The following is a 20,228-nucleotide window of genomic DNA, read 5'->3' as shown; positions in this document are numbered from 1 at the left end:
ATGCAATTGTAACCCCTCTGTACAGTATGTTCACAAATAAAATAAAATAAAATAAAAAATAATTAAGGAAAAAAAAAAAAAAAGAAAAGTACTCATTACCTTGCTCATGTAATTGTAACCCCTCTGTACAGTATTTTCACAATTAAAAAAAAAAAGATTTGAACTACTCCAAAAAAAAAAAAAGAAAATCAAGGGAAAAAACAAAGAAAAAAGAAAAAACTACAACAACAAAAAAGAAAATCAAGGGAATGGTTTGAGTGCTCATGTCTTGAAATAACATTTTTCAGAGTGGTATATTTTTTTCTCTACTTGCCTCCCATTTTAGAGGGTTTTGCCTGGCTCCTTTGTCCCCTCCCTCTCTATGGGACAGTGACTGAGGCCTGTTGAATGTTTTGTACCTGTGTGATTAGCCCTGAGGTCTGCTCACACCCTCCCTAAGGTGACTTCAACACCCACAGCTAGCCTGCGCAGGTTACTTACTTCCCCCCTCTTATTTTTCCACTATCACTGGTTGGTTGAAAATCTTTACTTTGAATGTCCTTTTTTTTATTTTTTATTGTGAGAATACCGTACAGAGGAGTCACAATTACATGGGCAAGATAACGAGTACATTTCTTATCAAGCATTGTTGCCTCCTCATTGTTTTCCCTTCCCATCCCTTCCCATACTCCTCTCCTCCCCGCACTTGATCCTCCCCCCACCCCCTACCAAAATTGTTAAGTTTGTTTTTTGACATAATGACTTGTACATCTCATTGTTGCAATGGGTCCACCTGTATCCCTAGTTAAACGATTGGTTTTTTTTCCCCTTCCCCTCCACAAATTATACCAACATCAAAAACAGTGAAAGTATGGGTTATACTGTGGGGGAGGGACATACAAAGAAACATAGAAATCATATTATAAATATGATAGAAACAATTGCATGAAAGGAAAAAAACCCCAAAAAACATTTGAATACTTATCTTGGGGTTCATTCCCCTAACATCAACTTATCTGACCTTTTCTGCTTGATTCAGACATATACTAGTTATTGCAAATAAGGGAAACCATGGGACCTATATTTCTTTGGGCCTGGCTTACTTAATATACAACAGATGCGGACAGAAGGAAACTTTACTTCATTGTTGGTGGGGTGGGAGTGTAAACTTGTTCAAGCACTTTGGAAAGCAGTATGGAGGTTCCTCAAAAGACTCTACATAGAGCTCCTCCCCATGACCCAGCAATCCCACTTTGGGGCATTTACCCAAATGATCACAAACAAGACCACACTAAAACTACCAGCATGACTATGTTTATTGCAGCAATATTTACCATAGCTAAGATATGGAACCAACCCAGATGCCCCTCAGTAGATGAATGAATCAAGAAATTGTGGTATATATACACAATGGAATTCTGTGCCTCCATCAGAAAGAATGACATTGCCCCATTTGTTAGGAAATGGAAAGACTTTGAATGTTCGTATAGCCCTCTAATTAGACCTCCCCCTTTCATCCAAAATGGCCATGTTATAGACCCAGCAGCCCAGCTATGCCACTGATTAGCCTGGAAGGTGCTTCTTCATCTGTGAAATAAGGATAATACAATGGCCATCCAGGTTGACAGCTCTGAAGTACAGTAATACCTAAAAGTCATTTTAGAAATCATATAGCTAATACTTACACATACCAATTGTGAAGACTCCAGCTATTTAGAAATACTTAAATGATGAGATTCAAGACTTTACTACGATCTTCTTGCCAGACACTCTTTTTCTCCTGGAAAAATCCTGACCAATACTTTGATAACCTGGTTTTTCTCTGGATACAGATTTACCTTTAACTCTAGGCCATAATTTACCTTCCCATTTTTATCATCTCTTCACCTCTGTTAAGGATCCTTTTCATTATTATTAGTATATTATCATCATTATTATAACTGTTAATCTTTTCAGTGCGGTTGCTTTCCCTTTTCCAAATATATTAACACTTCCCTGATTTTCTTTATCCTAATCTTTCCATGCTCCTAATCACCACTTTTCCAAAGAAGCCTTTGAAACTCCCCAAGTAAAGAAGAATTTAACCTTTTTCTGAACTTGTCTGTCAACTACTGCTTTTGTCATGTCTAGATTTTCTGTTACTTATTTTTTGTTGTTGTTTGTTTATAGGATTCTCATCTCTTAGCATAGAGATGAAGAATTTTAAGGGCATTGAAGTTAACCAGGCTTCAAACTAGGAAAACATTTGCTGAAATCTATCAAATGAACAGGTTTGGCTTAGATTGCAAAAGTCCAACTTAGTATGTCAACCAAAACTCTACTTGACAGTTAAATACCTTCTAGAAGCAAACTACGTTCTTTTATTTGGACAATGAATAAAGCTTTGGGACTAGCAGTCACCAGTTGCTATACTGCTGAAAGAATTATTCTTCTGAAATTTCTTGATGTCAAAGAGCAGATGATTTGCTCTGTATGTTGCTCAGGACAGAAGCCCTTTTTTTTTTATTTTTTTTCCAGTCCAGGGACTTGAATTCAGGGCCTGGGCATTCTCCCTGAGCTTCTTTTGCTCAAAGCTAGCACTCTACCACTTAAGCAACAGCGCTACTTCCGGCTTTTTCTGTTCATGTGGTACTGAGGAATCAAACCCAAGGCTTCCTGTGTGCTAGGCAAGCACGCTACCACTAAGCCACATTCCCCAGAAGCCTTTTAGAATATTTTATTCCTGAGTTTATATGAATAGAGTGTTGAGGAAGGCCTATCTTGCCTTCAGCAAGTTCTTTTTAGTCTAGGTTTTAATCTTCTTTTTTTTTTAACTTTTTACTTGAGAATATTTTTATATTCACATGAAAGTTAAAAAATAGTACAGAATGCTCCCCCTCCCCAAAGCTGGTACCTTACTCAATACTGAATATCCAACCCTCCCTCCATCCCTCTCTCCCTCTTCCTTCCATCCTTCCTTCCTTCCTTTCTTCCTTCCTTCCCTCCCTCCCTCCCTCCCTCTCTCCCTCCTTCCTTCCTTCCTTTTGTCCTTCCTTTCATTGATCCATGGGGCTTGGACTCAAGGCCTAGGCACTGTCCCTGAACTCTTTCACTCAAGTCTTGTGCCTTACAACTTTGAGCCACATCTGGTTTTCTGGTTGTTAATTGGAGATAAGATACTCATGGACTTTCCTGCCTGGGCTGGCTTTGAATCTCAGTCCTCAGATTTCAGCCTCCTGAGTAACTAGGATTACACCAGTGCCTAGCTAGTTCTAAGCTTTAATTCATTTTTGTTTACCTTGCTATGTCTTGGTAGAACCTGATATCTAGTAGATATGCAGAAACTTTCTTGCATGATGAATAAAGTTATGTGCTCCATGTGTTTGTGACCACATCTAATAGATCAGAAGATTGTTATTTTATCCTTATGCTAAGACTTAAACCAGCTTGTTTCAGGACACTGAATTCATGGGCATTCCCTGCCACCTTTTTGTGAACTCTTGGTTGGTCCACAGGTAGGGAGAGTGAGAAAAGTCTCGGGGATAACTATAGTTTAGATCTGTAATGTTCTCCAAGGGCCCATGTCTTGAAGATTTGACGATGAACCTGTGCTTATTGGAAGGTAGAACTTTTAGAAGGTGGGACCTAGTGGAAAGGACTTTAGTCATGCGATATGACCTTAAAAGGGATTTTGTTACCCTAGCCTCCTCTTCTCTCTCCTTCTGCTTCCTGGCTGTTGTAAGGTGAACAGATCACCTCTACCACCATGATGTACTGTGCCAGCACAGACCCAAAGTACCAGGATCTTTGACTGTGGACTAAAGCTTCTGAAATCCTGAGCCAAAATAAACCTTTCTTCTTTATAAGTTGATTCAGTGAAGGTATTTGTTACAGGGGCAGAAAGCAAACATTCATACTCTAGAATTTGTTGCAGAATAATACATGATGAGGAAAGTGGGAAAGGGTAATTGGATATTAGCTGATTGATGGTTGATAAAGTTTCCTACTTGGAGATTCACAATACTAGTCTTACCTTTTCCTTTGTGCTTAATAGTTTCAATTCTCCATCTCAAAAGATTAAAAAAAGAAGAAGAAGAAGAAGAGCCTATCACCTCGATAGAGTATCAAAACCACTTATCTCCACTAGCAGGACAGGGTTCCTAACAAGAAACTACCTCAGGCATTGTCACAATGCACTTGAGTCATATATTTGATTGACGATGGAATTAATTATGCCAAAAAGGAGTCCGGCAAGGGTTATTTGTAGTAATTGCCTGGTTGTTTTTTTTCTCTCTCTCTCTCACAGAAATACACTCTGGTCTTCAATGGAAATTAATAGCCCCAGGCTCAGCAGAGTGAATGTTGAAATCTTTGTACAGTCAAGAACTTAGTTGTTTCTTTGTAGAGGGTCATTAGATAACAAGAAATGTGGGGCCAGTACCTTCATTGCCAAAACAGAGGACAAAAGAGCACTAGGAGAAACTGTGCAGGTAGGAGCTGAGGGAAAGAGCAGCATGTTCCTGTCTGCTAATAAGAAATGGCATGAACAAGGGCAATGGGTAGGAGGTGGGTATTGCAAGAAGAGATTCAGCAAGATAATAGCAGCCCCTTAAAAACTCTGTGAGAGGAGCCAGTCCCAGCTCCATTGCCAGTCTCAATGCTTTTGGAAGAGTGACCTTTCTATTCTTTATCCTTATCCTGCCACATACCCTAAAGCTATGGCTATTTACATACTAACTAGTGGAATGAATTGAGATATTATAGGGGTGTCCAGCTTGTGCTTTTGGGACGCATTGGAAACTTTACAAGGTGGGGCCCAGTGGGAGGCCTTCTGGTCATTGAGGACAAATTCTTGAAGTGGATCGCAGGAATATGCCTTTTCCTCTTTCTTTTTTCAATTCCCGGCCAAGAAGTGAGTAGCTTTGCTGTACCTTACACATCCTGCCATGATGTACTGCATCACTTCATGTCCTAAAACAACAGCCCACTAAACCTTCCTCTGTGGAAAGAGCTCTAAAACTGTCAGCCAACTTAAACCTTCTGCTTCTATAAGTTGGTCTGCTCAGCTGTTTATTATAGTAATTCATAACTGACTAACACAGCAAAAGTCAGTAAACAAAGTAGGATCATAATATAGCAAGCACACATTGACTGTAGCTTTAGAAAGTACATAAATCCCACCTAGGATTCAGTGTATGACACTGTAGCGGTGTGGCAGGAGCAAATTGCTTCAATTCATTGTCTTAGTTTCCTCACTTATAGGTGGGTGATAATAACATCTATCATATATACTTGTCTTGAGAATTAAATGAATTGATACATGTAAATTTAGAGAAAAATAATATTTCAGTAAGTATTCACTGTATGTTTTTCTTTACTCACATCGACCTTTGCTGGAAGATACATGAATAATATAGTTTTTTTTTAATTTTCTTAAGGAAAGAGAAGAAAAAAATAAAACAATTAAATTTAACAAAAAAAATCCTACCATTTCAAATTATTATTATGGGGAATAAATACGTAAAAGGGACTCTTTGTGAAGTAGCTGGTATTGGTAAGCGGTTTGTTGGAAATTTTGATTACAGCATACCTATCTGTTAGCATTGTGATTGGAAATGCCTCACACATTCTAGTGTGAAAGCTTGAGGGAGAAGGGGCAACTTGTCCTTTTGTAAAGTTTTTATTGGAGTTGTCCAGGTTGATTCAAGCTGCTGACAACTTAATCATGATGATCGCATTTCTATTTGGCCATGCATTTTACTTTTTCTTTAAAAGTATTTTTGAACTAGAAAACGAATATGTGCACATGGTAAACCATTTACCAGTGTGAAAAGGAATAAAGTAAAAAAGAAAAAGTGAGTTTCCATTCTGTATTAGGTTCCTCCCTGCCTAGAACTAGTTGGTGTTATTTTTCCTTTTCTTTTTCTGTTGGAATGTACTAATAATACAATGGGTTTTATTATGACAAATCATAAATGCGTACAATATACTTTCAATAGATTCAACCTCCATATTTCTTTAGTTCCTCTTCCTCCTTCCTCTTTTTCAAACAGAATTTGGTATCTTCACACACTGTCTTCACACACAAATTGAACATATATATGTAAATTATATGTATCACAGATGGATAGATGGATAGATAGATAGATAGATAGATAGATAGTACTCAGCCTCCTGAATAACAAGGATTACAGACATGAGCCACTAGTGCCTAGCTCAGAATAGGTAGGTTTGTTTTTGTTTTTTTGGTTGGGGTCTTGTGGCTTGAACTCAGGGCCTAGGTGCTGTCCCTGAGTTTTTGTGCTCAAGAATAGTGTACTACCACTTTGAGCCACAGCTCCACTTCTGATTTTTGAATAGTTAATTAGAGATAAGAGTTTAATGCGGACTTTTTTGCCCCATGGCTTAGAACCCTGATCTTCAGATCTCAGCTTCCCGAGTACAGGTGTGAGCCACCAGTACCTGGCTATGAATAGGTTTTATTTTTGGGGGGGGGAGGAGGGGGCTGTGGAGAGACTGGTCCTAGGGCTTGAACTCAGGGCCTGGTCTCTCTTCCTGAGCCTCTCTGTGCTCAAGGCTAGTGCTTACCACTTGAGCCACAGCACCACTTGCAGCTTTTTCTGCTTATGTGGTACTGAGGGTTGAACCCAGGGCCTCATGCACGCAAGGCAGGCACTCTACCACTGAGCCACCTTCCCAGCCTGAATAGGCAATTTTATTTATTTATTTATTTATTTTGGTCATGGAGCTTGAACTGTGGACCTGGGCACTGTCCCTGAGCTCTTCAGCTTAAGGCTAGCACTCTACCACTTTTGCCACAGCACCACTTCCAGTTTTCTGGTGGTTAATTGGAGATAAGTGTCTCATGGACTTTCCTGCCCAGGCTGTCTTTGAACCACGATCCTCAGATCTCAGCCTCCTGAGTAGCTAGGATTATAGGTGTGAGTCACCGGCGCCTGGGCTGAATATGTAATTTTTAATGAACAGAAAATTATTGGCTTATAATTCTGGAAGTGGAAAAGTGATGAAAGGGCAAAGAGAGAAGAGTTTTTTCAGTTTTTCTTAGGGTCTTTAGGTATAGGATCATACCAAATGCTGATAGAGATCATTTGACTTCATTCTTCTTTATTTTGATTCTTTTTTTTTTTGGGGGGGGGTCCTGTCATGAGGCCTGGATTCTGGGCCTGGGCGCTGTCCCTCAGCTCTTCAGCTCAAGGCTAGGCTCTACCACTTGAGTCACAGCACCACTTCCAGCTTTTTTCTTTTTTGCTTCTGTGGTGCTGAGGAATCGAACCCAGGGCCTCAAGCATGCAAGGCAAACACTCTACCACTGAGCCACTTTCCCAGCCCATTTTAATTCTTTTTTATTTCGACCTTATGCCTTATTACTCTCACTATGAATTCAGTACATGTTGAATAGAAATGGGGAGACACTCTTGTCTCATTCCTAAACTTAGAGGAAATGATTTTGAGTTTACCCCCATTTAATATAATGTTGGCTATAGGTTTGCCATATACAGCCTTTACTATGTTGAGGTACATCCCCTCTAATCCTAGTTTCTTCAAAACTTTTAACATAGATGTTTAATCTTATCAAAGGCTTTTTCTGCATTAATTGAGATAATCATAACATTTTTGCCTAGATTCTCTTATGTGCTGAATTATGTGTATTAGTTTACATATGTTAAATCAGTCTTGCATCCCTGAATGAAAGAAACCAACTTGATCATAATATATAATCTTTTTGATGTGTGATTGAATTTGTTTTATGAGGGTTTCACTCAGAATCATTGCATCAGTGTTTATCAAAGACTTTGTCTATAGTTCTTTTTTCTTTGTTGTTGGTTGTGGGGCTTGAACTCTGGGCTTGGGCGCTGTCCCTGCACTCTTCAGCTCACTACCTCTTGAGCCACAGCACCACTTCCCGTTTTCTAGTGGTTTATTGGAGATAAGAGTCTCACAGACTTTCCTGCCTGGACTTGCTTTGAATTGCAATCCTCAGATCTCAGCTTCCTGAATAGCTAGGATTACAGGCAGCCAGCGCCTGGCTTTATAATTCTTTCCTGTTGTTTTGTTGTTGTGTCCCTATCTGGTTTTAGAATGAGTACAATCTTGGATTCATAGAATGAGCTTGGTAATGTTCCTTCCCTTTCTACCTCATGGAAAAGTTTGAGGAGTATTGGTATTATTGTAGTTTTCTTTAAAGGTCCGGTAGCATTCAGTAGTGAATCTATCTTTGTTTAGGTTGTTATTTTTTGTTTGGTTTTGGTTGGGGAACTCTTTATTATTTTTGGGGGGGGTTGGGGAACTCTATTTAGTGGGAAGCTGCTTTCCTTTTTCTGCTTGTTATAAATCTACTTGAGTGGTTTATATCCTTGTGGTTCAATTTTCATAGATCAAATGCATTTAGAAATGTATCAATTTCTTCTAAGTTTTCCAATTTAATACAGATTTTCAAAGAATTTTCTCATGATCTTCTGAGTTTTATTGGTATTTGTTGCAATATATCCATTTTAATTTCTAATTTTAATTTTTTGAATCTTTTCTCTCAAATAGATTGGCTAAAATTCTTTTCAAAGAAGTAACTTCTGTTTCACTGACTCATTGTTTAGTGCTTTTAGTCTCTATTTCATTAAGTTCTGCCTTAATCCTCATATTTCTATCTTAAGCTTTGCTAGTTGTTTATCTAGGAACTTGAGTTGCATCATTAAGGCTATTTTAAAAACATAGAACTTTTCGCACATTTGTGTCATCCTTGCATAAAGGCCATACTTCTTTGTCCCATTCTAATTTTACAATATGTGCTGCTGAAGTGGGCCCTCTGTGCCATATTGTTTTCAATAAATCTGTCAGCAGACATTTAAGTTGCTCCTACATTGTGCCTGTTGTAAATAATACTGTTATGTATATACTGTACAGCCATATCTTCAAGACCCTGCTTTTCATTTCTTTTGGATACCTGGAAATGAGCTTTCTAAATCCTATAATACTTCTATTTCTGATTTATTTTTGAGGCACTTATATATTGTTTTGCATAAAGATGCACCATTTTAGAAGTTCACATTTCTGTGGCGTGGACATTCCGGGACTTCACATTCTGTCAAAGTCACTTGTATTGCACTAGACAAACACCTGTTGAGTACTTGCGAAATGAGATCAGGAGAATCAGAGGTGAGTTAAGCAGAGAACACTAGGGAGATGTGAATACTTTTTGAATTGATAGCAGTTTGGGTCATAGAGGTTATGAATCTTCCAAAGCTCAGTGAATGTATGCCTAAGTCTTCCTCATTTCATAGTTTATAGAGTTTATATTAAGAAAAAAAAGCAAGGGCTGGGAAGGTGGCTCAGTGGTAGAGCGCTTGCCTTGCATGCATGAGGCCCTGGGTTCGATTGCCCAGCACCACATAAGCAAAAAGAAAAAAAGCCGGAAGTGGCACTGTGACTCAAGTGGTAGAGTGCTAGCCTTGAGCTGAAGAGCTGAGGGACAGCACCCAGGCCCAGAGTTCAGGCCCCACGACCGGACCCAGGCCCAGAGTTCAGGCCCCACGACCGGACCCTACCCCCCGCCCCCCCCCCAAAAAAAAAAAGAGGAAAAAAAGCAAATACCGAATTTGACTTAATGATATGCACTTTGAAGTTTTAGAGGGAAGCAAACTGATACCTTGCAATTCATTTTGAACTGCATAAAAAAGAGATTAATGGATGGCTAAAGGGATAGACTGATGATAAACAGCTATAACATATTTAAAATATTAATGAATCTCCTGAATGTTTGAAAGTTTTCATAAGAAAATGTTGTGGGGAAAAGATGAAAAGAGAGCACCCAAAGGGCCTTGATTTTTACTTACATACATAGTTAATGGCCTCTTGTGTCTTATCCTAGCCTTTTTTTTTGAAGGGTGGGAGAGCATGGAAACAAATATTGGTTAACACTAAAAGCATTTGCCCCCTTATAGCCTGTTTGTAAACCTCAGAGTCATTCCCAGAGGTACCTTCTGTCAAGAGGGATCCACTAGCAATTAGTAATGGCTGATTGCAAGTAATTGTAGAGGTCCTCCAGGGCCTAAAAAAAAGGAGTACTTTTTGCATTGTAACTGCCTTGAGTACCAGATAGGCAATTTATAAACCTTAGGAATGTATCTGGCACATGGTTCTTGAGCTTGGGAAGTCCAAGAACATAACACCATTACAAAGGGCCTTCTGGCTATATCATGACATGGCTGAAGGCCAGTGAGCATGTGCAAGACAGCAAATTGGGCCAAACTTATCCTTTCACTGAAGTCTACTATGAAAAGAACTAATATACTCCCCTTCCCTCCTTAACAGCATTAATCCATTTGGAAAGTAGAGCCATCGTGCCCTAATTGCCTCTTTTCCCCCAATATTTAAATAATGCTCTCTTAATTTTGTAATAAAACCAATATGAATAAGTTCTTACATATTTAATAGTGTCTTACCCTGTACAAATTGGAAAAAAATCTTAACTATAGTATTTGTAGATCAGCATGGCTGTTAATTTCTTTTTTTGGGGGGGGGTCCAGTTGTGGGGCCTGAACTCTGGGCCTGGGCGCTGTCCCCCAGCTCTTCAGCTCAAGGCTAGCGTTCTACCACTTGAGTCACAGCGCCACTTCCGGCTTTTTTCTTTTTTGCTTATGTGGTGCTGAGGAATCGAACCCAGGGCCTCAGGTATGCAAGGCAAGCACTCTACCACTGAGCCACCTTCCCAGCCCATGGCTGTTAATTTCTATACAGTGCCAACTCACTGTAGTAAATTAGGATACTTTTTTCCAAAGTTGACAGCACAGCTAAAGTTTCCAAACACACACACACACATATATGTATATATATATGCCTATATATACACATATATATTTATAAATATATATATATATAATTTTGTATACATATATACATCTATGTGTATATATATATATATATATATATATGTGTGTGTGTGTGTTTTTGTTTGTTTTTTTTTTGCCTTCCTGAATGCTTAATCTTTTTTTTTTTTACATTTCCTTTTTTTTTTTAAATTTATGAACATACTGTACAGAGGAGTTACAATTACATGGGCAGGATAATGCGTACATTTCTTACCAAGCATTGCAGCCTCCTCCTTTGTTTACCCTTCACATCCCTTCCCAGCCTCCCCCCAATCCCAATCCCAATCCTTCCCAATCCTTCTCCTTCCCCCCCTTCCCCCCCCCGCACCGATGTTGTAAAGCTCGTTTTGGACATGACAACTTGTACTTCTCATTGTTGCAACAGGTTATATGTTTATATAAAAGGAACAATAGCAGTAGTATGATATACATCGAATGCAGTAGCAACTTTTCCAGGTTCTTTAGACATCTAAACCATTTGATAGAGATATCCAGCACACTCTGTTAAAAAGAAAGGTGAAAACAAAATCCTTAAAAACATCAAAGATCTATTACCATTGTGATACCCAGTTCTTATAAGAGTTCCCATCTTTTATTATTGTTAAACTGGCAATTAAAGTTTGAGAAGTATGGGGCTCAGTGGTAGAGCGCTTGCCTTGCATACCTGAGGCCTTGGGTTCAATTCCTCAGCACCACATAAGCAAAAAGAAAAAGCTGGAAGTGGCGCTGTGGCTCAATTGGTAGAGCGCTAGCCTTGAGCTGAAGAGCTGAGGGAGAGCGCCCAGGCCCAGAGTTCAGGCCCCACAACCCGGCCCAAAAAACAAACAAACAAAAACAAAAAGTTTGAGAGGTAATAAGCAAACCATAGTAATAACTTAGGGCACTATTATAAATGCAACTAAAACAAAAGTTTCATAAGATTATATTTTCATACATTCTGATATTTTCTATTCAGTTTTAGAAAACATTGACTTTGACCCACTGATGGGTTAAGAATAGCAATCTGAAAAATGCTCTTGTGATGAATATAGACTATAGTGACAGAGATGAATATATAACATTTACTATTAATGTTAGACATTGTCATGAATTTTATTATTTTTAATTGGTCTTTATAGCTGTAAAGGCCTGGATGCCTGGGCTTCATTACCTATGTCATTTTAATTTTATACTTGTGTAGCTATGGAAAAGATGGCTATCTTGTTGATCTCAATTTTGTCATAGGGTTTGGAAATGAGATGCTATCTGTTCAGGACTTAGCATAGTGTCCAACAGAAATAGCTCACTAAGTGGATAACATTTTATTAGTCATGTATTAAAGACTTTCTGCATATTTGGATCTCAAGAGTAATCAGAATAGGCTTCTGAGGAATATACTGCTTCTCAGTGTTGTCTTTAGTTCTGTTTTCCTATTTGTGGTTTGCAGAAGTAACCCTCCGGACTATCCCACTGTTTGCTGCAGTGCTCAATAAACAGTCCTCACTTTTCCAGCCGCTGTTGGTTGCATTGACGAGAGTGCCATTTGGAAACATGGGGATTTTGGCAGGCTTAGTGGTGTTTGTTGTAAGAGACCGCCTTGGCATAATCCTGGGTGTAGGCAATGCCTGGGGTTTCTCACTGATTCATCCCTTCATTGTGAATTCTGGAGAAACTTAGGGGGTAGCAGGAGGAACCCCTAGGACCTCATTACAGATGAACTTACTGCTTCAAAATTCCCTAGAGATTATTCCACCTCATTTGCATTTCTTACCTTTTAATCTGAACAACTTGGCTGCTAGTGGAAATAATTAGACAGAAAAATGTTCTGGGCACAATTAAGATTTTTTGCTCTGCTGAAATTAATAGAATCTGAGGATGTTAGAGATGGCAGCACCCCACAAAGATCCACACAAGTCTGGCAGTTGATGGATGAAGCTTGTAAATCAGAGGAAAGGGCATGGGGCTTCTTCCCTCCAAGTTCAGTGTCCTCACTCATGCTCGAGCTTGACTAGAGAAGAGACAGTTGGACATTTAGCTGGGCAGTTAACTGGACAGCTGGTACATTTTAACCAAAGCCAGTCTAAGATAACAATTACTGTTACAGATTGAGCATCTTTTGCTTGAAATGCCTGCAATCATAATTATTTTAGATTTTACATTTTTAAATAATGAGTTAATGTTAAGGACCCAAGCCAAAACATGAAATTCATTTATGCTCCATTGATATTTTATACATATAGACGGAAGGCACTGGGGTTTGAACTTAGGGCCTTGCACTTATTTGACTTGCTTTCTTGGCTATCACTGTACTACTTGAGCCATTCTTCCAGACTTGTTTTTTGCTGCTTATTTTGGAGATGGGGTTTCATGGGTATTTTTGCTTAGGCTGGCTTTGAACCAGAATCCTCCTTCAAACTGAATTTTACTCAGCCTCTTGAGTAGCTAGGATTATAGGCATGAGCCTCTCATAGCCGGCTTAAAGGTAATTTTATACAGTATTTTTAGTGTTCCTCCATTTGACAGTATCCTGTTTTATGAAGTCAGGTTTTTAATTTATAGAATCAAACAAAAAGGTTTCAGATTTTGGAGCATTTCAGATTTTCAGATAAGGAATAATTAATTGTGCCATTGTGTTTTCCCACAATCCCTTTTGAGTGCATAATTTACTATGTACTATATTTATTAGTTTATTGCCTAGGCTAGCCAGCAACTTGTAAGTTTCACACAACCAAGACTTATCACAGCAAAAAATGTATTTCTTACCACATGTGTCCAGTCTGGGTCAGAGTAGCAGGTGTCTGCTCTATTCTGTGTAGTGACTCAGGGACTTGAGCTGATTCGGACCCCACCATCTTGAAGCCAACAATTTATAGTATGCTTCCAGATTTTTGTGGCAGGGCAGAGAATTTATACCTACTCATCTGTCCTTCTTCCCAGAAATGTCATTTTTCCCATTACCCTTGGTCAGTGTGTGTCACATAACCCTGCCCAACAACAAGGAGATTGAAATATTGGGAAAATTATGACTGTTTTTAGGTCTCCACATTCATGGAAGCATCTTTTTTTTTGTTAGTCTAGTAGGAACAAGAGAACTTCTCCATGGTAGGTTGTCTGTGACATATCTGCTGACCTTCTCCTTTTCTAGGTAGTATGTTAGATTCCTTTTACTGTGGTTTGAACCCTCTAGATGACTGTGTGGAAGGCTGAAAACACTGTCCCTCAACTCCCCCAAACCCAATAAAAAAAAATCCATGTCCTAATTTCTAGAACTGGTCAATATTACTTTATGTGCCAAAAGGCATTTTGTAAATGTGATTAATCTTCAGATAGTAGGGTTGTTATGGGTTTTCCTGGTAGGGTCTACTGCTGTCATAGAATGTGTCCTTGTTAGAAAGAGGCAGGGGAGGATTTGACAGAGATGGAGGAGGGCAGAAGGAGTGTCATGGAGGAAGAAATGGGAGTGATGTGGCACCAAGCCAGAGAATGTTAGCAGCTATCAGAACTAGGAGGCAATTTTCCCCTAGAGCTTCCAAATGGAGTGTGACCTTCCTACCACCTTTTTTTTGGCATAGTAAAACTGATTTGGGGTTTTAATACCCTGACTTCTTTGAAAAAGTAGTTTTTTATAAGCTATCAAGATTGGACCCCAAATTTTTGTATAAGCTATCAAGACTGGACCCAAATAGGGGGAATTGAACCCAAGGCTTTACACTCCACACTCCAGTGAGCTATATTCTCTACTCTCATGGGATTTTTTTTTTAAACAGCCGCCACTGGAAACTAATATACTTCACCCCTAGTAACTAGTGGCCTGAGACATTGATAACTGTGGTAACATTTTAGAACTGTGATCCTAAGGTTTCTGAATGTTGCTCGGATCCCTTTCTTTTTGCTTTTATTTTTGGCAGGCATTGCAGGGGCTTCCAACATACTAGCCAAGTGCTTACTATTTATTAAACCATGGCCTGACCCCTTAATTTTTAGGACTCATAGGATATGAAGAATGAAGCAGTTCTCCTCCTAGATCTTCTACAAAGACTTCCTTGAGAGGGGTGTGGGATAGCGATGAAGATGGGCAGATTCAGGGACCATAGTTCTACTCAAGTTCTTTTTTTAGGAGGAGGACAGGCAGTGATTGTTATGAGGTGTTTAGACCCTTTTTTGGTGAGACCAGGAAAAAATGCAATACAGAGTTCTTCTAAGACATAATTCTGATATTAAATATTGGCAAGGCATTCAAACTATTTCTACATAACCAACTAAAGGACATAATCTATGTTCCCTTGTTCCTACTAGACTAACACCAACAACAAAAAAAGATGCTTCCACAAAGGCTTCCGTGAATGTGGAGACCTAAAAGCAGCCAAAATTTTCCCGATATTTCAATCTCCTTGCTGTTGGGCAGGGTTATGTGACACACACTGACCAATGGTAATGGGAAAAATGACATTTCTGGGAAGAAGGACAGAGGAGTAGGTATAAATTCTCTGCCCTACCACAAAAAAAAAGTCAGTATCTTAGAGATACTGACTTTTGCTCAGAAAAAAATGTATTCTTTCATGTATTTCTTTATCAATAGTTTCTACCATCTTAAGGTACTATCAGTAAAATTTGGGTTTAAGTACTTCTCTGTTAGTAGAAGGTTTGGCTTTCCACCCACAACCCTTGTAATTAGCTGCCTTTCTTGTTATTACAGCAAAATACCTGGCACAAACAACTCAGAGGAAGAAGGATTTATTTTGGCTTACGTTTTTAGATCATGATGGCTTGGTCCTATGACTTGGGAAGGACATCATGGCTGTTGCACCTTGTGGCAGAAGAGGCTCATGATGAACAGGAAGTAGGGAACAGTGAAGAGATTGAAGAGTAGATACAGCCATGAAAGGTGTCCTTCCAGTGACCTGTTTCCTCCAACCTGGCCCACCCTATAAAGTTTCCAAACCTTCTAAAGTAGTGCCACCTGAAGACCTTGACCCATGAGTGTTCACAGGGATTGCCTTATAGCCAAAAAACCATAAACTTTCTGACTTCCTCAGGCCTGGTGTTAGGCATTTTCAGAATTCCTTGTGGGATCTGGAGTGCAGCACCCCGTGCCTACCATCTGTCCTGGGATGACTCAATGCCTTCACCAGTTGCCTTCATTTGAACTGCCATGAAACCTTCATCTCTTGGACATCTATTATGTTAGTTATTCTTCCCTGTCCAAGTTGCATAATTTGCCTGTGGAGTCAGCCTACTTTTTTCCTCTTCCTAGCCCACAACTACTAACATCTTCTATTTGGCAGTGGTGTGATCATATGAAGCAGATGGCTATTATGTCATATGGAAGTACCTGGCTACCAGCTATATATATATAATATACACTATAACATATATATTGCACAATATATATTATATATCCACATGACCCATAGTATAATTAAAAGGCTTTAGAAAAAGATTTTTGTAGAGAACCTATGGATTCTAAACAATACTTTTGTGACTATCAGTTTGAGAGCCATTGGTATAAACCAGGGACCAGAAAACTTTTCCTATAAAGAGCCAGATACTAAATGCCTGAGGCTTTTCAGAACCACATAATTTGACATTACTATTCAACTTTGTTACTGTAGTATTTTTAAAAAGCCTTAAACAAGGTGTAAATGAGTGAGCATGGCTGTACTCCAATAAAACTTTATTATGACCAATGAAGGTCAAGTTTTATATAGCTTTCAGATGTCATGGAATGTAATTCTTTTGGTTTTTTCTTCAGCCAGAAAGAAAGCAGAAAAGAGACAGGATTTAGACTGCGGGCTACAAACCAATTTATAGACAAAGCCTCTGGACAGTTTTCTAAAACTGGTATTTCAGGAAACTGTTACAAAGTAAAAAACAAAAAGCCTTTTTCAGATACTTTTCATAACCAGACCTTTACCCATGGAAAAAACAATGCTCACCATTTTTCAAAATAAGTACTATCACAGTGGCATAGAGCCTCAAGTTCAGTAAGTTAACATTGATGAGGCTGTGGATACTGGTTGTGGTGGGAGAGTAATTTAGTGTATCCTTTCTAGGAGAGGTTGGGCAAAAGCTACCAAAATTATTTCTCTTGACCTAGTAGCTACAGATATAGCTGTACATGAATGAATGAGATAGAAACAAGAATATTCATTGAACCATTGTTTTGGTAGCAAGAGGTCAGGAACCACCGAAATGTTCATCTAGTAAACTGGATTCACGAATATTCAAGAATATTTGCCAACATATTCAAGAGATGAGGAAAGTGTCCTCATTGATATAAAATGATCACAGAGATATGCTGTTCTTTGTGTGAAAGGGGATCCATATATACATACCCTATTTTACTTATTTTTATGTTATACATGAAATAATTTCAGAAGGATTCATTGGAAACTGATAGAGCTTGCCTCCAGGGAATGTAACTGAGTGGTTGGGAAATAGCATGAGACTATTTTCTTTTGAGAGAGTTGAGCTGTGTTGCTTAGGCTGGTCAAGTGATCCTCCCTCTTGCAACCCTCAAGTAGCTGGGACTACAGATATGAATCACTATACCCAGCTCAGACTTCACTCTATACTTCTCTCTTTTTAATCTTTATAGATTCATTTTAATCTTAGACAATTTGAACCATGTGAATGTGAGTATGTATTCAAAAAAATAAATGAGTTAGTAAGATGGAGTTAATCTTTATGGCGCTGCCACTCCCAGCAGTAAGGAAACTTGGTTAACTGTATTTACTCATTTCTGAGTGACATCCCGTACAACTTGAGTTCTGTGCAATGCTCTTTGAACAGTTGCTCTACCTTGTTTCAAATGACTTCATTTCCCTCTCTCTCTCTCTCTCTTTTGGACTTAAGGTATTTGAGTCTAGGTAAGAAAGAATTACATTGGAAAAATAATGATATTATACCAACAATAATTTAATTTAAGGTTAAATTAAATTTCAGTTGCCTCTGAGTTACCTACCAGTCCAAGGCAGGACTTCCTAGCCAGTGTTCTAAAATTTAATTTCCTCAGCCTAAGAGGAAGACCAGGGCACTTGCAGGCTGGCCCCCTCCACTTCAAGAAACCTACCCCTTAGCTCATGTAAATATTATCGGACTAAATAAATTGTTATTGGGCACAGTAAACAATGCCTCTCTGTAAATACAATTATTTTCAATGTAGAGAGATTGGTAAATATGTCTGTAGGCAAAATGTGGTCCTGTATTTTAAAAATGCATAGTGCATAGTAATGATAGGGGGAGAAAAACAAACAAAGGAGTTGTGGTCTCTGGGAAAATCCTGGTGGTGGTGTGTCACAGCCTGAGAGTCCTCAGCCTTTTTCCCATGCCATCCTCATAAGGATGCTGAGGATACCCTCCTGTTGAGTGCACTCACGCAGTACCCCAAAAGTTCCCTCAGTTTTCAGTGCTCCATGCCCAACTGGGAAAGAAAGGAAGAGTCACAGTTCAGGAAGTAATCTTCTTGTTATTTATCAAGAAGTGAAGCATCAAAAAGCCTAGAGGAAGTGGTACTGTGGCTCAAATGGTAGAGCACTACCCTTGAACACAAAGAGGCTCAGGGACAGCACCCAGTCCCTGAGGTTCAAGCCCAGAACCAATAAACAAGGACAACAACAAAAGCATGTTATCTTTTGGGCTGGGAATATGGTTTAGTGGTAGAGTGCTTGCCTAACATGCATGAAGCTCTGGGTCCAATTCCTCAGTACCACATAAGCCGAAAGTGGTGTTGTGACTCAAGTGGTAGAGAGCTAGCCTTGTGCTAAAGAAGCTGAGGGACAGTGCCCAGGCCCAGAGTTCATGACCTAGGACTGCCCCCCCAAAAAAGCCTTGGGATATTCACTGTCTAGGAACAAATCCTTCTGATCCATCTCGCAAACTGGTACCACAGTTGACCACCACTGTCCTCAACAAGCGAAATTTCACTGTGGCCAGCTCTGTTTCAGTCAATTTCAAACCACCAAATAAGAAAGAGTTAAAAAAAAATGTTGCCGGGGCTGGTGGCTCATGCCTGTAATCCTAGCTGAGTTACTCAAGAGGTTGAGATCTGAGGATTGTGATTCAAAGCCAGCCTGGGCAGAAAAGTCCCTATGAGACTTTTATCTCCAATTAACCACTCAAAAACTGAAAGTGGCACTGTGGCTCAAGTGGCAGAGCGCTAGCCTTGAACATAAAGAGGCTCAGTGACGCAGTGCGTAGACCCTGAGTTCAAGCCCCACAACCAGCAAATATATATATACATATATGTGTATCTATACATATATAAAAATATGACAAGTAAAATGGTATTGCATTATTTAACTGGCATTACATGTAGTATAATATAAGATGGTTATCAAATTCAGTTTCCATCTGAACTGTAATATTTGTTGTTCTGTTGCGTCCTGGCAGGTCTCATGATGTTGGTTATACTGTCTGTTCTTTGTTTTCTGGAAAAGTAAGTGAATTAGTATGTCAGTGTAGTACTATCTGGAGAAATGTTAAGAGCTATTAAAAATCTTTAAAAATAAAATGATCAATTCTTCTTTTGTTCTCTTGACAGGATAATTGAAGCTATCTGCATAGGTTGGTTCACTGCAGAGTGCATTGTGCGGTTCATCGTCTCCAAAAACAAGTGTGAGTTTGTCAAGAGACCCCTGAACATCATTGATTTACTGGCAATCACTCCATATTACATCTCCGTGCTAATGACAGTATTTACAGGCGAGAACTCTCAACTCCAGAGGGCTGGAGTCACCTTGAGGGTGCTCAGAATGATGAGGATTTTTTGGGTGATTAAACTTGCCCGTCATTTCATTGGTCTTCAGACACTGGGTTTGACTCTCAAGCGATGTTACCGAGAGATGGTTATGCTACTTGTCTTCATTTGTGTTGCCATGGCAATCTTTAGTGCACTTTCTCAGCTTCTTGAACATGGGTTGGACCTGGAAGCATCCAACAAGGACTTCGCCAGCATCCCTGCTGCCTGCTGGTGGGTGATTATCTCTATGACTACAGTTGGCTATGGAGATATGTATCCTATCACAATGCCTGGAAGAATTCTTGGAGGAGTTTGTGTTGTCAGTGGAATTGTTCTATTGGCATTACCTATCACTTTCATCTACCATAGCTTTGTGCAGTGTTATCATGAGCTCAAGTTTAGATCAGCTAGATATAGTAGGAGCCTCTCTGCTGAGTTCCTGAATTAATGCATCGCAAATCAATTCTTGCATATACTTCACTCCATAGAAAGAGTGGATGCTACTTCATATTCATGTGTTTCTGGTGGCGTGAGCACGGTAGTGCCATTATCCTCATCTTAGTAGGGCAAAAGTTACCCTTCCCAGCTGAAGGGAAGAAGTCTCAATAGGATTGAGACGGCAAAGGAAGAGTAATGGTACCTAGGGTGAACTGTAGGCCATGACTTTA

General features: G+C 39.3%; 1 protein-coding gene across 2 annotated transcripts in view; it reads left to right on the top strand.

Annotated features, from left to right (window-relative positions):
- Positions 1-20,008, top strand: part of Kcng3 (potassium channel, voltage gated modifier subfamily G, member 3) — a 49,426-nt gene extending 29,418 nt beyond the window's left edge. For both annotated transcript variants that reach the window (XM_013017937.1, XM_013017936.1), the window contains exon 2: positions 19,363-20,008. In XM_013017937.1, coding sequence (XP_012873391.1) covers positions 19,363-20,008 — 646 coding nt within the window. The remainder of the gene's footprint in view (positions 1-19,362) is intronic.
- Positions 20,009-20,228: the final 220 nt, after the last annotated feature.

Source organism: Dipodomys ordii, unplaced genomic scaffold (assembly GCF_000151885.1).
Source record: "Dipodomys ordii isolate 6190 unplaced genomic scaffold, Dord_2.0 Scaffold37, whole genome shotgun sequence".
In the NCBI taxonomy this organism is placed as follows: Eukaryota; Metazoa; Chordata; class Mammalia; order Rodentia; family Heteromyidae; genus Dipodomys; species Dipodomys ordii.
Note: the sequence above shows the minus strand (reverse complement) of the source record. Positions and strands in the feature narration are given on the sequence as shown.